The sequence below is a fragment of the Callospermophilus lateralis genome, chromosome 2 (assembly GCF_048772815.1).
Source record: "Callospermophilus lateralis isolate mCalLat2 chromosome 2, mCalLat2.hap1, whole genome shotgun sequence".
Taxonomy (NCBI): domain Eukaryota; kingdom Metazoa; phylum Chordata; class Mammalia; order Rodentia; family Sciuridae; genus Callospermophilus; species Callospermophilus lateralis.
In genome coordinates this window covers 74,948,425-74,967,756 of record NC_135306.1, presented here as the reverse complement: position 1 = coordinate 74,967,756, position 19,332 = coordinate 74,948,425, and the positions used below count along the sequence as shown (strand labels likewise).

Here is a 19,332-nt window from a genome sequence, read left to right as displayed (position 1 = left end):
TATGCACTACAGGATGCAACTGAAACACCCTGCCAGGATTGACTAGCTGAAAACAGGAAGAAGAGCAATCCAGGCAGATGAAAGAGCAGATTCAAGTACACCAAGCAGGATAGAACAAAACATGTTTGGAGAGCTGTGAATTCCAAGGAGCAAACCCCTGGAGCTGGAGGCTTTCCCCTTGCTTGATTTCTTTCCTGATTCTTGGTTATCCACTTAGCCTTTAGCAAAACCTGAACTTAAAGATTGGGGTGTAGCTCAATGGTAATGTGGTTGCCTGTCATGCACAAGGCCCTTGTTTGGATCCATAGCGTTGCAAACAACAGACAACAACCAAAAGAAACCCTGAATTTCATTCACATACTCCAAAGCAAGAAAGATGCTTAATGTAGTCTACCACTGGTGATGTGGGTTTGCCCAAGATTTAACAAGAAAGATAGGAGTGACTTTATGGACAAGAAGGTTGTCCAGAAGTCATAGTCCACAGGCCCAGGGTCATAACCTTAAGGAAAATATTAAAGGTAGATATAAAGAAAAAATAAAAAAACCTTGAAAGGTAGATATATAGAAAAAATAAAAAAACCTTGAAAAAACTTCTTACCAGAATGCACAGTAGCTAAAAGCACGTGTGACAGTGCTATTGGCATCCGGATCAGCACAATCCCATAGACTAGGGAGGTGTGTTCATGTGAAACTATGGAGAATGTTAGAACCTTAAGCAAATTCACTTTCAGCTGGAAATTTTATATTTTAAAAATAAGTTTGCAATTACTCAAATATTAGAAAACACGTTCTTCAGAAATGCATCTTCTTATTACAGATAGGACTAAATTCTTCCTTCAGCAGTTACCAATTCCCCAGAAGCAAATTCTCTTATCAGTTAGTTTCACTGATATCCTTCCAAGTTGATTCTTATACATTTACACACATCTAAAATGAACCTGCTTAGATGCAAGCTATTTGTAATTCAAATCCAATTATTGGAACACATTTTTTTTTGATGTTGGATTGAACTTTCAAATGAAAACTTACAAATTAAAACTTTCAAATGAAAACAACCAGAGATATGAAAAATTGTGCTCTATATGTGTAATATGAATTGTAATGCATCCTGTTGTCATATATAACAAATTAAAATTTTAAAAAATTGAAGGGATATCAGTAGAGTGAAAGCACCAGAAAGTGGAAGGAGGGGAAGGAATGGGGAAATACTAGGGAATAATATTGATCAAATTTTATTGTTATATTGTACACATGTACAAATATGAAACAACAAATCCTACCACTATGTACTAGTATAATGCACCAATAAAAATATGGAAAAATAAAATTTATGGAAGAAAAAAAGGTATTTTAAAATAAAACTACAAAATTAAGACAAAATTGAGTTTACATATATTGTTAACATATATTTACATATATAAATAAATATATTAATTAATATATACATATATATATTTACATATATTATTAATATTATTAACCTTGGTAGATAATGAAAAGACTCATTATACAATTTTTGTTTGTTAAAAACAAATAAACAAGCAAAAAGTCAAATAAAACATAATCCAGTGACTACTCAGAGAGGCAGCTGCTGTGGGGAAGCCATGTGAGGGGTGGTCAGGAGTGTGGACTTTGGAATCAGAAACTCTGTTCCCCAGAGTGCTGCCAGTTACTAATGGTGAGAGCCTGGGTCTCAGCTTCCTTATCCTTAAAAACTTACAAAAGGATAATTATAGTACCTACCTCTCTAGACTATAGAAAAAAATATATAAGTGGATATATATATAAATGGATATATATCCATTTATATAATATATATATATACATATATACATATATGTGTGTGTGTGTGTGTGTGTGTGTGTGTGTGTGTATGACTTAAAATAATTCCTGGCTGAATATGACATGATTTCATTTATATGGTCGGCCCTCTATATCCATGGGTTCTGCACCCGCAGATTCAACTAACTGCAGATTGAAAATATTAAACAAATTAAACAACAACAAAAAAATGTACTCTGGACATCTACAGACTTTTTTCTTATCATCATTCCCTAAAACAATGCAGTATAACGACTATTTATATAGCATTTACATTGTATTAGGTATTACAAATAATCTAGAGATAATTTTAAGTATATACAGAGAAATGCATAGGTTATATGCAAATATTGCATATAACTGTGTTGTGTAAGGGCCCTGAGCATCATTAGATTTTGACATCCGAGGTATGTGTGTGTTGGGGGAGATCCTAGAACCAATTCTCCATAGCAAGTAAAGGACCACTGTATGTGAACCTACTAAAGTTGAACTCAGAAATAGAGTATAGATTGGTGGTCCCTGGGGACTAGGGTTGGGAAATCATCAAAGGATAGAAAATTACAATTGGAGGAATAAGTTCAAGAGAGCTGTTGTACAATAGGGTGACTGTAATTAATAACAATGCATTCTATTTTTTAAAATTACTAAGAAAAAAAAAACTTGTTAAGAGTAGGTTTAAAGTGTTCTTACCCCCAAAAGCAATAAGTATGTGAGGTAATACTTATGTTAATTAGCTTGACTTAGCCATTTCACAATGCATACACATTTTAAAACATCTTGTTGTACACAATAAATATATACAATTTTTACTTGTCAACTTAAAAAAATAGAAAACAGTGGCAACAGCAAAACAGTGTCTGACCCATGATGACTCTTCAAATAGTGTTAAGCTTTCTTCTTAAAATATTGGTCCAAGGTATTACATCAGAACTTGGGGACTGGGGTGTAGATCAGAGGGTTAGGGTGCTGCTTCATATATGTGAGGTCATGGGTTCCATTCCCAGCACCAGAAAAAGTAACAAACAAAAAAGATTTTTAAAGAAGAGACAATAACTTTAGAATGGAAAAGTAGCAGCTAATGATAATGGTTTTCTTTCTTTTTTTTTCTTTTAGTTCAAAATTCAGCAGTAAAATTAAATATGTTAATAGCTTATCAGAACTCAGCGGGCTGATCCCAATGGATTGCATTCATATTCCAGAGAGTATCATCAAGTAAGTCTGATGGTTCTGAAGATTTGGTAAGAAATAATATATTTGTGGAAGAAGTGGATGGAAAATAAGTCCTTTCTAGAATAGTGGGGAAATAGTGTTGCATATTTTAAACAAATATTAAATGTTATCAAATATGTATAGTTTTTCCCATAAACTATAGACTACTCTTCTTTCAGATCATTCTTTACATAATCTTCTTTTGGAATGATTAATTATTGTTCATTTTTACCTTGAATTCTGCTTTCACTTTGGAGAAAGTATAAATTTAATATTAACCAGTGCATTCATTACTTGTGACCCCCACTCTGTACATAAACAGTAGGATATTAGCATAGTTTGGATTTCATTATTGTCTTATATGAAGAAATTTGTCTGTAAGACTCCAGGAAAATACAAGGAAATAACTCTGTTTTCTTCTAAATCTCTTTTCCCCCCCATGATTCCCTTCAGGTACAAGATAAGAAGGCAGAGGGCATTTGCCCGGTGGTGGGTAGGGTGGTTTTCTTGCTCAGTAAGAGTAACATGGCAGCCTGTTAAGGGAAAGCATGGGTGCTGAAGGTCTCCGAGCTTTGCTCCAAAATAAGAGTAAAAGTAGTACTTAGAGCTGGATGTTAAATTGGAGACACTTGAGAATGAACATTTCCTATCTTTTATGTTGTTGCAAAGAACCACTGCTTTTTGTGTACCTTTTTTTTTCTTTCTTCTTCCACTGCATCTGACTCACCAGTTTTGATTTGATTGGAATTGAAAGGGACTTTACCATCAGTTCAAAGAAAAAAAAAGACAAGTATTGCATAGCTTCCCCAATGAGATAGAACCAAAACTTTCCTCCCAATTTGAGCTCCAAAACAGTCCTCTCATTTAAAACAAACAAACAAACAAACAAAAACTAGAAGGAAAAGATTCTCATTTAATGTGTGTCTAGGGCTGGGGTTGTGGCTCAGTGGTAGATTGATTGCCTAGCATGCGTGAGACACTGGGTTTGATCCCCAGCAACACACACACACACACACACACACACACACACACAAATAAAACCTAAATAACATATGTCTATTAGGTTGTGATGTGCCTGCCATAAAGGAGTTAATTTTATATCATTGATTTAACTCCCATAGTAAACCCCCATTTTATAGATGGTCCTGATAATTTACTTTGTGGGCTGGGGTTGTAGCTCAGTGGTAGAATGCTTACCTAGCACACATAAGGCACTGGGTTTCATCCCCACCACCACATAAAATAAAAACTGAATAATCAAAATAAAGGGATTGTATCCATCTGTAAGTAAAAAGGAAAAAAAAGAAGAAGAAGAACTTACTTTGGGAAAGAATAAGTAGGAACCAGAAAGAGATGAAACTAGAATTCAAATCCAAGTCAGCCTGGCACCCAAATTCCCATGCCTTTTAATGGTAAATTTCTATCTCCCTTAAACTGTCCATCTAAATTCAAAACTCAGAAGTAGAAAAATGCATCTGGTTTTTCTCCATCTCCCAAATCAACATAAATAGAGGATGCTGATGGACTTACAGTGGTCAGTGGACTCAGCTAAATCACGCAGAGTGTAATATCCTAACAATGGCTTTAATCCTCAATAACATCAGAGAGTTCCCACAACCAGCACACCTCACAGCTTTGGACTGCTGACCATCTCCAAAATTCACTGCTACTCTTTAAATTTAAAAAGTGCTGGCTATGCATCTCCTATAATGCTGCCTTTCTTTGTAAAAGACGACATGACATTTCTCTCTTCCATTGGTCGTTTTCCAGGTAAATAAGGTAATATGTCCATGGTATGGGAGAGACAATAGAATAAAAAGAGAATGGGCTTTGGAGGCTTTAGATTTGAAGCTTCCCTCCTATTTCTCAATGTCTCTGAGACTTCAGGCAACCTACTAAGTTATCTGACTCCTAGATTCAGCATCTGTAAAATGGGAAAGTAATTCATTCATCATGGGATGGTCCTGAAGACTGAATGAGAACAGTGTACTTCAAACATTAGGAAACCACCTGGCAGAGTTGGTAACCTAGAATGTTATTTATTACGATCATGTTGCTTTTGGATACTCACTGCAGTATGGGGAAATTTAATTGAAAAGTGAAATATGACCAAGGCTGTTTTTATTTGTCTGCATATATCAGTTCTCCAGGGCTTCATGTGGGAAAAGTTACCTCAGGAAGAAGGGTCCCAATCAGAAAGATTTTCTTTTGGAGATAGATATTTAGCAGCCGGGATGTTCTCCCACTTGTCCGTGTTTCTGTCTTCTGTAATCCATCTCCCTGGGATGTCCTTTCTGCTGTTTCTGTTACTGGTCTTTGTTTTCCCATTATGCAATTTTCAAATGATACAAGCCATAACTTTTTTCTGTAACTAAATAACATACAAAAGACTTGATCTCAGCTAATCACATGACCAATATTCAGCTGGGATAGAGTCTATCATCAAAGGGCTTACGTGATGGAAAATTTGCCCAACCAGGAATGGGACTGATTGGTTGATTGATTTGATTGACTAATCAACGGATTACAGTTAATTCTCATTATTTGTGGCAATTAGGTTCCATAAAATCATTGTAGCCAATTAGTAAATACTGAACTATTATTCCTAGGGAAAATACAGGGTTAGGGTTCTTTAAGTCTCCAGTCACAACATTTTTATAACCCAATCAAAATATTAGTTTTATTTTATGTATTTTTCTGTTTAAAGATACCTTATTAGTATATGCTGTTGACTCATGAGCATTGAACTCAAGGCACTACAACATGTGCCTAAGCAGATCTTCTCTAACACATATATCCTCTGTGAAGCAGGTCACAGCCTTCTTGTATATAGCAACACTAGGCAACGTTTTGGCACAACATTTTGGGGGAAATTTAAAATAGCAAAATCACTAACAAAAGAACAAAAGTGAGGAAAATACATCACCAGGTAAACTAGAAAAAGACATTTGTTTACAGTGTGAAACTCAAGAAGGCGGAGCCTCACCCACATGACCTCAGTTGGCGATGTGCACGCACACTGGGCGACTCAAACTTTTGGCCACCCTGCACATATTCACAAGTGACCAAAAAAGTGCCACACGTTGACTAGGGGACTACAAATAAGTTTCAGTGAACAGGCAAATTTTCAAATATGGAATCCACAAAGAGTGAGGATTGACAGTGTTCATTTTTAAATTATAACTCATTGATTACATCTAAAGAATTATAAGTTTTCTCCCAAAAGCCAATTTGATGACTATTTGGATAGAATTTTTCTCTCACAGTTTTAAACATTTACCTGTCATTTTTCCACCCATTTGCTTATTTTCCTCATGGCATCCGTTTTTATCTCATAAGGTACGATGAAGAGAGATCTTATAAGAGAAGTGTGAGGTAAAAATCTCCTGATAACCTTCACGCTGGATCCCCTGTGTGTGCACTCCAGTGTTTTACTCCTGGGTGACCTCAACATGCTACTAGAGCAAGAGGTTGTTGTATCAGTCCTTTGTCTGCCATTTCTGTTCTTTGTCGTATGTGTAAAGCTGTTGAGGTCAACCTGGTCTGCAACTGAAACCTACTAAACCAGATACACCCTTGGCTTGGCCCAGGCTGCAAGCTAACTTTAACTGTTCCCAACACATTGATGTGGATGTTTCCAGCTTTATTCAGCCAGCATGTTTATGATCCCCTTGCAATTTTCCCATATACCTTTATGAAAGAATTTGCAAAGGTAACCCACACTGAACGCCCAATGGGAGGAAATGACGCCATATTTAACTGTGTCTTGATGCTCCAGAGGATGGTTCTTAAAAGCAAACACACACCACTTATGTTTGGCTCTGCTTTGCTGGGTGATTCTCTCATGCTCTGCTTGCTTCTTTTTTGTTTCTTTTCTACATCGGTAATTTTTGCTCATGCAGACTGGATGAAGAACTGAGAGAAGCATCAGAAGCAGCTAAGTAAGACTTGGTTTTAATTTAGCAGCTGGTGTGACTTTGGCTTAGATTTCAGGAATGAATGGGAAGAATCTGCATGCTTGGTGTTTTATTTTTTGCATCCTGATAATAATGCTGCACTTTAAAAATGTCTTTCTCCCATGGTAAATGCAATCTCTGCTTTTTTTCCTACAGTCTTTCCCCCATGATCTTGGTTATCTTAAGGAAAGCATTTGTCACTGTTTAATTTTTTAATATGCAATTCTAGACACCATAACAAAAGAATTGTCACAGGCACTACCACATAGGATATGACATCAGATGATTGTGAGCAGAACCTCACACATTCTATTTATGGGGGAAATGATAGCAAGTTAAAATTTGGAAGATTTTTGTAGAATCAATTTTATGGCCTTCCAAGATTTAAAACAACAGCACCACCTTATTTAGTAACTTGGAAACAATGCTTAACTCAGAGCCTCCATAATATTTTGAAAAATACAGGAAAAAAAAGTCATTGCTCACTATTGTTGAGGTATGATATTCAAAAAAGTAAAAGTCATAATGCTCATGAGAATATAAAATGAACACATTCCAATGATTTTATTAAACTAATTATTTAATTTGGGAGCCAGTGAAGTGTTAAAGTCAATTTGAAGAGCATTGGAAAATTAGAGATCTGTAGTACTTCCCTCTTATCAGCCGGATATTATTATCTTACTTGTTCCAGGACATTCCATGGATTCTGGAAAGCACAAACAGCATCAAACCCTAAATATACTGTTTCTTCTATAATAAAATAGCTGTGATAAAGTTTAACTTATAAATTAGGCAGAATAGAAGATTAACAATAACTAGTAATAACAATATTAACAACAACAATAATAATAATAAACAAATATAATAAAGGTTATTTAAAACTTATGGATTATTTCTGGAATTTTTCATTTAATATTCTCAGACCATATTTAAACTGCTAGTAGAGAAATTACAGATAAGAAGGGACTACCATATAGGCTATTTATAAATAAGGTTGTTGGGTTAAATACAAAACTGGTTAATGTCCAGTAGGGCAAAAAACTGTAACACTGGGTTATCAGAAAGTATTTGCATCTCTGCTGGTCATAAATCTGCAAGTTAACCTCTGCCCTTACAGAGCTATAAAATAGCCCTAGAGTCAGCCCAAAGCTCCTCTGAAAAAGTACCCAATCTTTTTTTTTTTTTTCTTGTTCCAAATTACAAAGAAAAATTTTGAAGTTTCATGTTAAATGTAGATAAGTGCTATTCTGGAGATCCTGCCACACTAAGTAAAGTACTTGAAGCTGCTTCCCAATTTCAAATGTTGCTTACATTGTTGATTTTTATAGCAGGCATTCATTTTAACAGAGTATGAAAGCAGGAAGTCTACAAACAGTTATAAATTCTAAATGAATAAGATCTAAATAATTAAGTTTTACTGCTTTGTTGTAAATAAATACCAATTCTTCATTAATACAATTTATTTAGACATTTTTTCTGTAATACATTTTTATTGTAAGTAGCCTATAGAATCATTTGCCTGTAGTGTGAATCTTTTGTATTAAAAATAAAAGTTTTTTTGCTTTAGAAATTTTGTCAACAGTATAGTTAACTGTTACAATACTCTTATTCTTTTTCTTTAAATCGAATTAACATCCATTCACATGGAAAAAAACCCTCAAAATGACATAATTTTTATTCTAACAGAATCTTCTTACTTTCCAACTCAACTATAACAAATAAGTAGTTGTGGAAGGAAGATTTTAGGAATCTAGGAACCACATGTTGGTGTAATGCATAGCATTTATATGCACTCGATTGGTTTGTGTCATGAGGTTCCTCCAGAAAGAAACTTCAATGTATTCTCTTTTAGGAGGATAACATATTAATGAAATTAAGGAGCCATTTTCAAAATAAAAGATCAAGAGGAGACATCAATAATTTCCCAGCCAAACCTATTACAAAGTCATATTGTCATTTTTTTTTTCGTTATTGCCATGAAGTCTTGCCTCCTTCAATAGGTTTACCCCCCTTCCATATTGCTACTCTTCCTATTTGGCTACCATAGTAAAACAGTTATTTTTGGTTTCATTGTGTAGCTTTCTCCTTTTTCTCTCAAATACCTAAATATTTTAAATGGCCCTGAAAAGCCTCAATCTCTTAAAAAAGCACATTGATCATGCCTGAGAGTTCAATAAATGTATGCTGCAAAAATTAATGCATTTACATAAGAGTAGGTTCATTGCTTTTGAACAGTGACTCCCCAATTGTTAAAACAGTCTCCTGCTCTCATCCTGAGATTTTCTGGTTCAGCAAGATCAGGTGGGGCTGACATCTACAATTCGAACTGATTCCAGTGATGCTTATACTGTAGGTCTCTGCCTTAAAATAAAGGGCTAAGTTTAAAACAAAACCAAAACAAGACAAAACAAAAACTTTTTTTTTTTGATAGATGTTAGCAGTCTGTGCTTTTGCTTCAGATGCAGTAGATAGCAATTTTTCGAAAGAATCCACCAATTGTTCCTGTTTCATTTGATAGTGAAACTGAAAAATATCTGCCCTTTTGCATTGTAAGGAGAAAGCACTGTATTCTGTTGTCCCCCTCAATGATTGGAAAGCCACAGAATCCTGCATTTTTGGCCACCAACTACATTGACAACCTTTGAGCCCCTGCAGCTGCTCCCAAATCCTAGGACAAACTCTATAGGATGATTTGGGGGTCCAGAAAACATGATCACTACATATCTTGGTTATAAGGCAGATACACCCAGGTTCTTTCTATTGACAGATGTGCTCTGACTTTCCATGTGACCTTATTAGAAAGCTTCAGTCTAGTTCTAACCAGAGGCAAACATATACTTTATCAGAGAACAAACCCTGTCTGTCTATAGTGTTGCTTCTTTCCAACAGCATTTTAAAACAAATTTTTGCTTTAGAAATTTTATCAACAGTATAGTTAACTGTTACAATACTCTTATCCTTTTTCTTTAAAATGAATTAACATCCATTCAGATGAAAAAAAAAAACCTCAAAATGACATAATTTTTATTCTAACAAAATCTGTCACGCACACACACACTACCATTTAAATAGCATGCCAAATTGAGTAGCATTGACTTTCAGAAAATGATTTGCTCAGCCTGACCTATCTTTTCTTTAAAACCTTAGATCTATACAGGAAGGAAACTACTTTCGAAGGATAAATACTACACACAGACCTATTCTTATTTTGCAAATGGAGAAGAATCCATCTGCCTTCTTTAGAGTGACAGAATTAAATGGTTTGCAAATTGCTGTTTTCTTTGGATTACTCTAAATTAAAAAGCAGAACGACTGGGTTTGGAAAACTGCCCTTTCTTGATTTCACTCCAGCTTTGCTAGGTTTTCCTAGCACACTGTCAACACTTTCTTGACTGTCCTTGTTCACTAGAGTTGCCAAATACTCTCTATAAAAATACCAGACCAACAGCAAGAAGGGTGGAGAGTGAGGAGGAAAGCCACTACCCTGCCTGGGGAAAAATAGCTTTCTGCCATTTAAAGTAAAGAAAGAAACAAACAAAAAACCCTCTAGTCTTATCACTGAACCTCTTATATGCAAACAAATAAATTAGCTTGTAAAACTATTCACATTATGAAAGAAACTTTTGCCTTTAAAAAGGATCATAGAATCCCTTCAAATGATATTTGCTAATAACAAACAACACCAAAAGCGGAAGAAAAGTAAAAGTTGAATTATATAAAGTATTAATCAGAAATTAATATAAAGCAAACTCAAAGTTTGCTAACAGTAATTACACCAATATAGACTATCAAAACAGCTAATATGACACAAAAAACAAACACCTTCAAAAACTTTCACTTTATTATGTTACTGGGTTACATTTTTCCTCCTGGATACACCTGGTTTAGGTTAGTGTTAGGATTACCTGAACACAGCTCAGCTATATGGAGAGGTCAGTGTTCCTGATTTTTCTATAACACCAAGGAAACCTCTGACACCAGCATTTTTTTCTTTTAGTGTCTTAGAAAATCCTCACTCTTATGAAAACTGAAAGCTAACTGTGTTCATGTATAAACAAAAATTAGGCTGCATGAGAAGGATTTTCCTTTGTGTATAAAATATTTGATTATTTGGGATACAAATAAAATTTACGATATTATGTTCACTGAATAAGATAGGTTCAAAAAGTCAGGAAAAATAACCAGGCCAGAGAAAACCACAGCAGGTATTTGACCTTTTTGAGTCTTTCTTTTAATGTTTCTAAATCATGGGCAATTATTGTATTTCAAAACCAATGTGGAAAAAGTCACAGCTTAATCTCATCATCTGCTCAGGTATAGATTTGCTCAGTAATAGCAATGGGACCACATTAAACAGTTTCAAATGCCGCAAATCAGTTGTGCTGACTTAGCAGTATGAGTGGAGAAAATGTTGACGGCTTTCCATTTTTTCCTTGCACTCAGAACTAGCTGCCTTTACAATGATCCAGAAATGTCTTCTATGGAGAAGGAGTAAGAATTCATCATCAATAAAGCTATATGGTTACCTGTGGTTGTATGGTGGGGCTCCTAAAACAAACAAACAAAAAATGCATCCAGGATTGGGTAAAGCCCGTTTAGATGTTCAGCTTTCATGTGCTCCATTCCTGAAATTAGAAGCTCAAGAGAAACTTGCCAGCTTCATGCTGTCTCATTTGTGATCACCAGTAAGGACAACTTAGGTCTTTATGTGAATTCTGTTTTTCTAATCCAAAAGTGCAGAGAACATAAATATGGGGCCAGATGTAAGAACAGTTGGATAAGAGGAATGCAACTCTGCTTTCTGAATGACATCATTTGTTTTAATTACTGAAAACTGGACTTCCATGTTAACTTAATATTTTGGTGGATAGGGAAGAAGTATCCTTGTTTTGCAAGTTCCAGGAAGCAGTTGAGTCTGCAAGGACTCTCAGGAATGACCTAATTGGATGATTCCCTTTCTAAGAGAAATAGAAATTTGACACACATTGCATTCATACCATGTGCCAGATTCTATTTAAAAGCTCATCTACAGTATCTGATTGTAATCTTCAGAATAAGCTTCTGAGGTACATTTTGCAGATGAGGAAATAGAGGCATAGACAGATTATCTGACAAATGTTTTACAGTCACAAAAATGGCCCAGAGCCAGCCAGTTATGATGGTGTATGCCTGTAATACCAATGACTCCCGCGGCTGAGGCAGGAGGATCATGATTCAAAGCCAGTCTCAGCAATTTAGTGAAACCCTAAGCAACTTAGCAAGTCCTCTAAAAAGGGCTGGGGACGTAGCTCAGTGGTAAACTGCCCCTGGGTTCAATCCCTGGTACAAAAAGAAAAAAAAAAAAAGACCCAGAACTGAGATTTGAACCTTGGTTTAACTCAGATCCAGAGCTAGTGATTTATAAGTCAGAGAAAGGTGGTCTACATGTACAAATGGCTATGCCACCTCTCACCTAAGAGAATAAAGTTAGTTAGTAACCAGGTGAGTCTCAGGGAAAAAATGGTAGTCACAACATACTCTCAGAGAGAACCTGACCACCAATAATGGGTTCCTAATTTAGTTTGGTGGAGAATTTAACATTGTCCTTGTTCCCAGGAATCAAAGAGAGGCAAAGATCAAATTTAAGTGTGTCTCTCTTGTCACCATTTTTTCCCCCCTTCTGGTCCTCAGAGAAGTTGGAAGATCATAGTGCAGTAGCCCTACAGTTGCCGTGCTGCCCTTAGCCTAAAGGAAGTTTAGGAACAAAAGTCCAGAGAGAGAAAGTCCTAGCTGAAAAGGGCACAAAGAACAAATGTTGTAAGGAGACCTTTCAAATCATTCAGCTATTTTTCTGAAGGTCACTCTTGGCCTACCTTTTGAGATGATGGCAGCAATTGCTTCAAGCAAATTGCCACATGAAATTCTGCAAAGCATACATATCTCGGTCCCTTAGTCCACCATGATACATTTTGCAAATATGCTACATTTCCTCCCTTAGCAGAACAGCACCCCCTTGAGTTAACTGCTCCTGCAATTAACAAACTTTGCAGAAGGCGTGATCCAGTCACTCACTGCCCTGTTGCTGCTACATCTTCAGGCTTACCCACTCCTTTGCCTGCCTTGTCTGTTTGCTTCTTTTGGTCTCTGGGGCTGCTGGGGTTGGGAAGAAGGTAGAACATTCCTTCTTGTTTGGGTTCATTTCAGGGCTGGGTACAGGGGTCGGGGAGAGTGGGGGGTGGAGGGAATAATGCTGCAAATTATTAATGACACTTTCCACTTTTTTAATATTTATTTTTTAGTTTTAGGTGGACACAGTATCTTATTTTATTTTTATGTGGAGCTGAGGGTTGAACCCAGTGCTTCATGCATGCTAGGCAAGCGCTCTGCCACAGAGCCACAACCCCAGCCCCACTTCCCACTTTTTAAAAGAACACATTCTCCTACAGGGCTTTCCTTTTGGTCAGTCTTCTCTTTCACAAGCCTCAACTGGGACACATGATCACCATAAATATGGTGAGGTCCCAGATGAGAGGCAAGAATGAGCAAAAAAAAAAAAAATTTTTTTCTCCCCTGACTTCCAGCCTTCTTCTGGTTTCATTCACTCCAGGCTTCTGTTCTTCCAGGGAAGAATCCTGTGTGAAAGCATTTTATACCTTGTGTAGTACTGATCAACTGCAAATGGGCACAGGATTTTCCAAGGAACTCACAGGCCAAGAATAAAATGAAATGTGTGCTAATTCTATAGTGGTCCCTCACTGTGCTTAGAGAGAGAGAGAGAGAGAGAGAGAGAGAGAGAGAGAGAGAAGGGAAACATGCCCATCTCCCCCTCTTCCTGCATAAAACACCAATGTTTTTATCATTAAACAAGATCCACAGATACTTTGTCAAAACCTCATTTAAATGGACTAATGTGACCACATAAAATTATCTGAAGGTTGTTCTGTCTCATTGCAAAGTTGATGATAGAAAACTAAGCTCATCTGAGGAACACACACTCCATTTATATTCAATTCTGACTCAAAGTAATTTTTTTATCCAAATAGAACATTAGATTTTAAAATAGGCATCAGTGCTTATCTCCTTCATGTTTAGGTTTGAATTTTATTTATTCACACATGACTTACATAATTTTAATATGTGTGTGTGTGTGTGTGTATGTGTATATGTATATATATATATATATATATATATATAGTATACATGACTTTTATAATTTTATATATATTAAAAACATTATATAATCAAAGGTGGTTGTATTTGGTGAGACTTAAATAAGTAGCATTGTTAGTTTTATTACCTCCAAAACAACAACAAAAAACCAGTTATCTCAAAAAAACAATCTTCAGAGTATTTTCTAGTTTCCTGTGTTAAGTTTTAAGAAAATTGTCCACCTTTAACTATCTCTTGCTTCTTCCATAAACTGGAGAAATTGTTTAAGTCTTCTAGCTTTTTAATTACTGAAAACAGAGGGAAGAATCAAACTCCAGAAGGTTTACAAAAAAGTCAGAACAACAACAAAATGTGTTTGGAGTTGGACATTGTGGTATAAGTGTTGGCTCAGATTTTTATTAAGGGCAGAAGGTGAAACAAAGTGACCATGCACTTTAATCTTCACAGAATGATTTCAAGGATTCTCACCCACCTTGAAACTTTGCAGACAACTGTGCTTCACATTCTGGCTAAGTGAATACCTTCTTGGCCTGTGAGAGAAACTAGTCAATTCCATGAATGAAAGACTAAAATTCCAGTCACCAAATCAAACCTAATACAAACTTCTGTGGATAACTGTAGTCACAAATAGCTTTTAGAGCATAAACAAGATTTTTTTAAAAAATAACCTGTTTTGTTAAAGTGTGTTCGAAAAGCATACAGGGAGCACGGTGGATAAAAAGAGGACAGTCCCAAAGTAAAACTCTACAGATAAGAAAGCAAGTCAGATCCTTGAGAGCATTTAAAAAAACAAATATTCCCAATGACCTGGTCCCTTGTACTGGACCTCAGTGACATTCAGCATGACCAGGCTCATGCTGAATTAACCAGACAACCAAGAAAGGGCATTTACTAAAAGTTGATAGATCCTTTATTTCCAAAATGCTGTAATGTTCCTTGTCCAAATTGACCTTGGGAAGGAGCCTCAACACTGATTTTTTGCCTCCCTGGATCATTCTGAAAAGGCATAAAAAGCTTCCAGAAACATTGCTGTAAAAATAAACAAATTCCATCTTTTAGAGAAAAGCTTGGCAATGAGAGGAGAATTGTGTTCTTCCGGATTGTTCTCGTATTAAAAAGCCCTGCATGATTTGTTTTCAGTAAGTCTTTTAAGGAAAATAGCAAACCCATGCCACCCAATTCATTCCTGAATATTTCTCACTGGGTTTCTCGTGTTTTCTCTCTCGCTTTCTTTCTTCTCTTCACAGTATTGACCTGAAGCTGAAAGAAAAGCCTTAGTGGGCCATGGCTGGGGGATGAGGATGCTTTTTGCTTCGTGGTTCTGCTGAAACATATCTACCTGGAAGAGACAGGGCTGATGTTACTTTTTTCCACTTTGCACTACCTGGTGCCATTCTAAATTTCTAAGGGGAAAAACAGGAGGAGAATTTGTTTACTCTTAACATGTTTTATGAAATTGTGTGTATTTTCCTATTTTGCCAATTATGTGCCTCAAAGATTTTAGTTGAACCTTAGCAAGAAAGTAGGAACTTCCAATTCAGTGTTTTAACCCTTGGTGCAGTGGTATTTGGTCCCTTAGTCTGGCATTTACCAATAAGAGAACTTAAATCCACTGTTAAGCATATGTGGATTTCTTTCCCTAGTTTAGCTGGATTTCTCTGTGATGAACACTTTAGATTTAAAGTACACAGGGCTCAACTCTCCCCAAGAAAGTGGCTCCCCATAATCCCACCTTTAAATTTCCTAGCCTGCTTAGGACAGCCAGAAACCATTCACAAGTATAAAACCACCATCAGCTAAGTGCCCATTGTGTTCTTGTTCACATGAGTCTTCTTCATTAGCTTCTCAAAGGAAAGTAGAGTTTCTAACTTACATCATTTTTATTTTAGGTATCATGATTTAGGTGAATTGATTTAAAAAAAATCATTTATCCAACGAGTATTGAAGACCTTCATATTGTGACACTTAAGGGTGAATGTTGAACTTTTAGCAGCTGTCTGTGCTTCAGTCCACAAACTGGGCATCTAATGTAGCCCACTCAAAAATTATCTGGTAACCCAATTTGCTGAATATCCCTCTCACATGCTTATTAAAAAAAGTGGCATGGTGGTACACTCCTGTAATCTCAGCAGTTTGGGAGGCTGAGGTAGAGGATCACAAGTTCAAAGCCAGCTTTAGCAACTTAGCGAGGCTATAGATAACTTAGCAAGACCCTGTGTCAAAATAAAAATATAAAGGGCTGGGGATATAGTTCAGTGGTTAAGCACCCCTGGGTTGATCCCTGACACTGAAAAAAAAAAAAAGTGATCTGCTTTAAGATACTCAAATTGGATCACAACATTAAAATGAAATGTATGTTCTATTATTTATAAAATAGTTCCTCATAGTTTTTTTATGCCCTTAAAATGCCAATATAATTTCAAATATTTGGGGCCTCCAGCAGATGGGTTGGCAAACTATGCCAAATCTGGGGTACCACCATAAGCTAAGGATGGCTTTCACATTTGTGGCTGAAAAATAATTTTTTAAAATGTTTTGTGACATAAGAAAATTTTTCAAATTTTAGTATTCATAAATACAATGCTATTGAAACACAGACACACAAATTTGTTTTGTTACTGTCTACCTTCACACTACCTCAGCAGAGCTGAGTAGTTAACAACAAACCATATGGCAACCAAGCCAAAAATATTTACTTTCTTTACAGCGAAAGTTTACTGATCCTTGCTCTACCAAATATCTTTTCCCACTTTGTGCCCCACACCCCACCTGAATTTAGATAATTTCTCTAAACAGAATGGATGAATGAGATTGCAAAACTAATTTTGTCAATAAAATAAATTATTATTTATTTTGAAAACTAAAATACATGGCCAGCTGAGGAAGACAAGGAATCCTAGGCACAAAAGCATGCTTCAAGTTTTAACCGAACTTTTAATTTTAATTAAGTCTCAAAGGGAAATGTGCTTAAAGGTTCCTTTTGAGCTACTTGCTGGTGTTGCCAAGGTCCTTGTCTTATCCTGGAAACCATTCTTAGTCCACTGGGGACTGTTAAAAAGAAACTGGAAGAAATTAAAATGAAGAGGAGAGAGGGGTGGTCTGCCTTAGTGTCATGGTGGTAACTTCACTAAAGAGAGCTCTCCAGGACACTGAGCCTGGTCCTCTTTGAAATAGTCATCTTTGCACCTGCACCTGAGCTCCTCTGGCTTCACTTGCCCGCATGTCTATTTCCTTCCTACCTTACACATGTGCTCACCCAAGACACAGGACCACTCTCTTTCCTCCAGAAGCTTCATAGTTATCTGCTTTCCCCCTCTCCATCCCTTTCAACTTACCATCTTATTAAACTTTGTGGTCTTTTGGATCTGTTTCCTGATTAAGTTTGGCTAGCCCAATAGGAAAACCCCCAAATCCCACCATCTCTAATAACCCAGTTATTACTTCTGGAAGCCCAAATGATGCCTACCCCAGAATCTGGTGTTGACATTAATACAGTTACCTAATATTCTGGTTTGGTCACCTGCTGAACACTCCATTCAGTGCTGTCCCCTTTTGGAAGATGTACCACATGGTCCTCTAATCATGTGTAACCTCTAAGTAATGAGGAATCCAGTGTTCAGCTTTGTGGTGGAAACCCAAGAACACAGAGCTATTGATAGAGGGCTCTTGTTACAGCCAAGCAGACGTGGCAACAATCCCACCCTTCACATTTTCTTTGAACTTGTCCAGCCTGTTTATGAACAACTAACTACTCAAATGATTGTGCTGTTTGAAGCTTCATCTTCCCACACAGAAATTATGCTCACCTTTCCCAGTCAGTGGTTTTGTTTGGGCTGTTCTATGGGCTGCAAAACCATTTTGATGTTAGACACCTGCTATTTTACGATCTTAAATGGACAGATTAATTTAATTGCACGTGTTAGAGAAAAAGCTACCATGTAAATTCAATTCAAGTAAATAGAATCCTAGGTGAATCCTGAAAAAAACAGTCCCCAAGCAGATAGGTAGACAGGTGTAAACTCTCACATCATTCAACTCTCTGGCTCTTGGCATTCTGAGCATTCTTGCTTTGGTTCTGACTTCTGAGAACTGCTTTGCACTTTTCCTATAGATTTGTAGTTAAGGGAACCCAGGGGTTACTGGGGACAAAAGTATTGTTTTTATGCAAAGTGGCAACTGTTCTTTCTGTAACTCTTGGTCTAGAGAAAGAACAAAAATCTGCACAGAAGATAATGTCAAGGAGTGAGAAAATTTGAAGGCAATAGCTGAACCCTGAGGTTCCTGTTGAAGCCATACAATGTTTTATAGGGTTACTCTCTAAGGTATACTCCAGATGTTTGTGGAAGTCACTGCTCCTAGCCTTTCTCATTAAGATATCATTTTAAGGATTCAGTTACAGTACTATGATTGCAATTTTCATCTTATCACAATGCCTCAGTAGTTTGCTCCCTTAGAAACATTTAGATGTGCACAGATTAATCTTTTATATATTTAAAGATTTTTCTACCATGTATCAGATTGCTTTGAATAAAAGTATCTATTAGAGTTTGTTTTGGCAAATAAATAAATTCTCCCCAAATTGTGTGCATTAATAATATAAAATATGTAATGACACAATGTATCTATATAATCTCTCTGTATAATGCGGAAATAAAAATTGATTCCACATGTTATGGCTTGCTTTCTTTGAGTCAGCCAGAATCTTTGCAGCAGTTTTATTTGGTCATTGGTTATCTTGGCACTCAGTACTAGTGAACTGTATATATTTTGGCCTTCCTGGTCACCAAATTTACTCTCCTCTTATTTTTGCCTTTCACGTCTCAGGGTTTGACCCACTACACTTTCAAATGTATTGTTTATCCTTGGGGTAAGGCATTTCTTACCTTGGAAATATCTCCACATTTCCTGGTTACCCGATTATACCAACTTCTTTCTCTATCTCTTGCCTTTTCGTGGCTGATATTTATTGTTTAATTATATTTCAGGCTGGAGGTATATCTCAGTGGTAGAGTGCATGATTAGCATAGATAAGGTTTGATCCCTGCACCATAAAATATACCTCAAAACTACATTTTAATGTTCTCTTATTTTTAAGTGTTTTTCTTTTTAAAATTTCATAACTTTCAGGCCAAATCAGAGTTGGGAATCACCACTGTGCTTTTTTTCTTTTATTCCCCCCCCCCAACTTAATCAAATG

The 19,332-nt window shown here is 36.3% G+C and overlaps 1 protein-coding gene across 3 annotated transcripts in view; it reads left to right on the top strand.

The window, feature by feature from the left end:
- Prune2 (prune homolog 2 with BCH domain) overlaps positions 1 to 18,713 on the top strand; it is a 268,975-nt gene extending 250,262 nt beyond the window's left edge. For 2 of the 3 annotated variants that reach the window (XM_076846070.2, XM_076846069.2), the window contains exons 16-19: positions 2,935 to 3,033; positions 6,370 to 6,405; positions 6,933 to 6,971; positions 15,383 to 18,713. In XM_076846070.2, coding sequence (XP_076702185.1) covers positions 2,935 to 3,033; positions 6,370 to 6,405; positions 6,933 to 6,971; positions 15,383 to 15,413 — 205 coding nt within the window. In that variant the 3' untranslated portion in view covers positions 15,414 to 18,713. The remainder of the gene's footprint in view (positions 1 to 2,934; positions 3,034 to 6,369; positions 6,406 to 6,932; positions 6,972 to 15,382) is intronic. The other variant, XM_076846071.2, reaches the window with a different exon arrangement.
- The last annotated feature ends 619 nt before the right edge of the window (positions 18,714 to 19,332 follow it).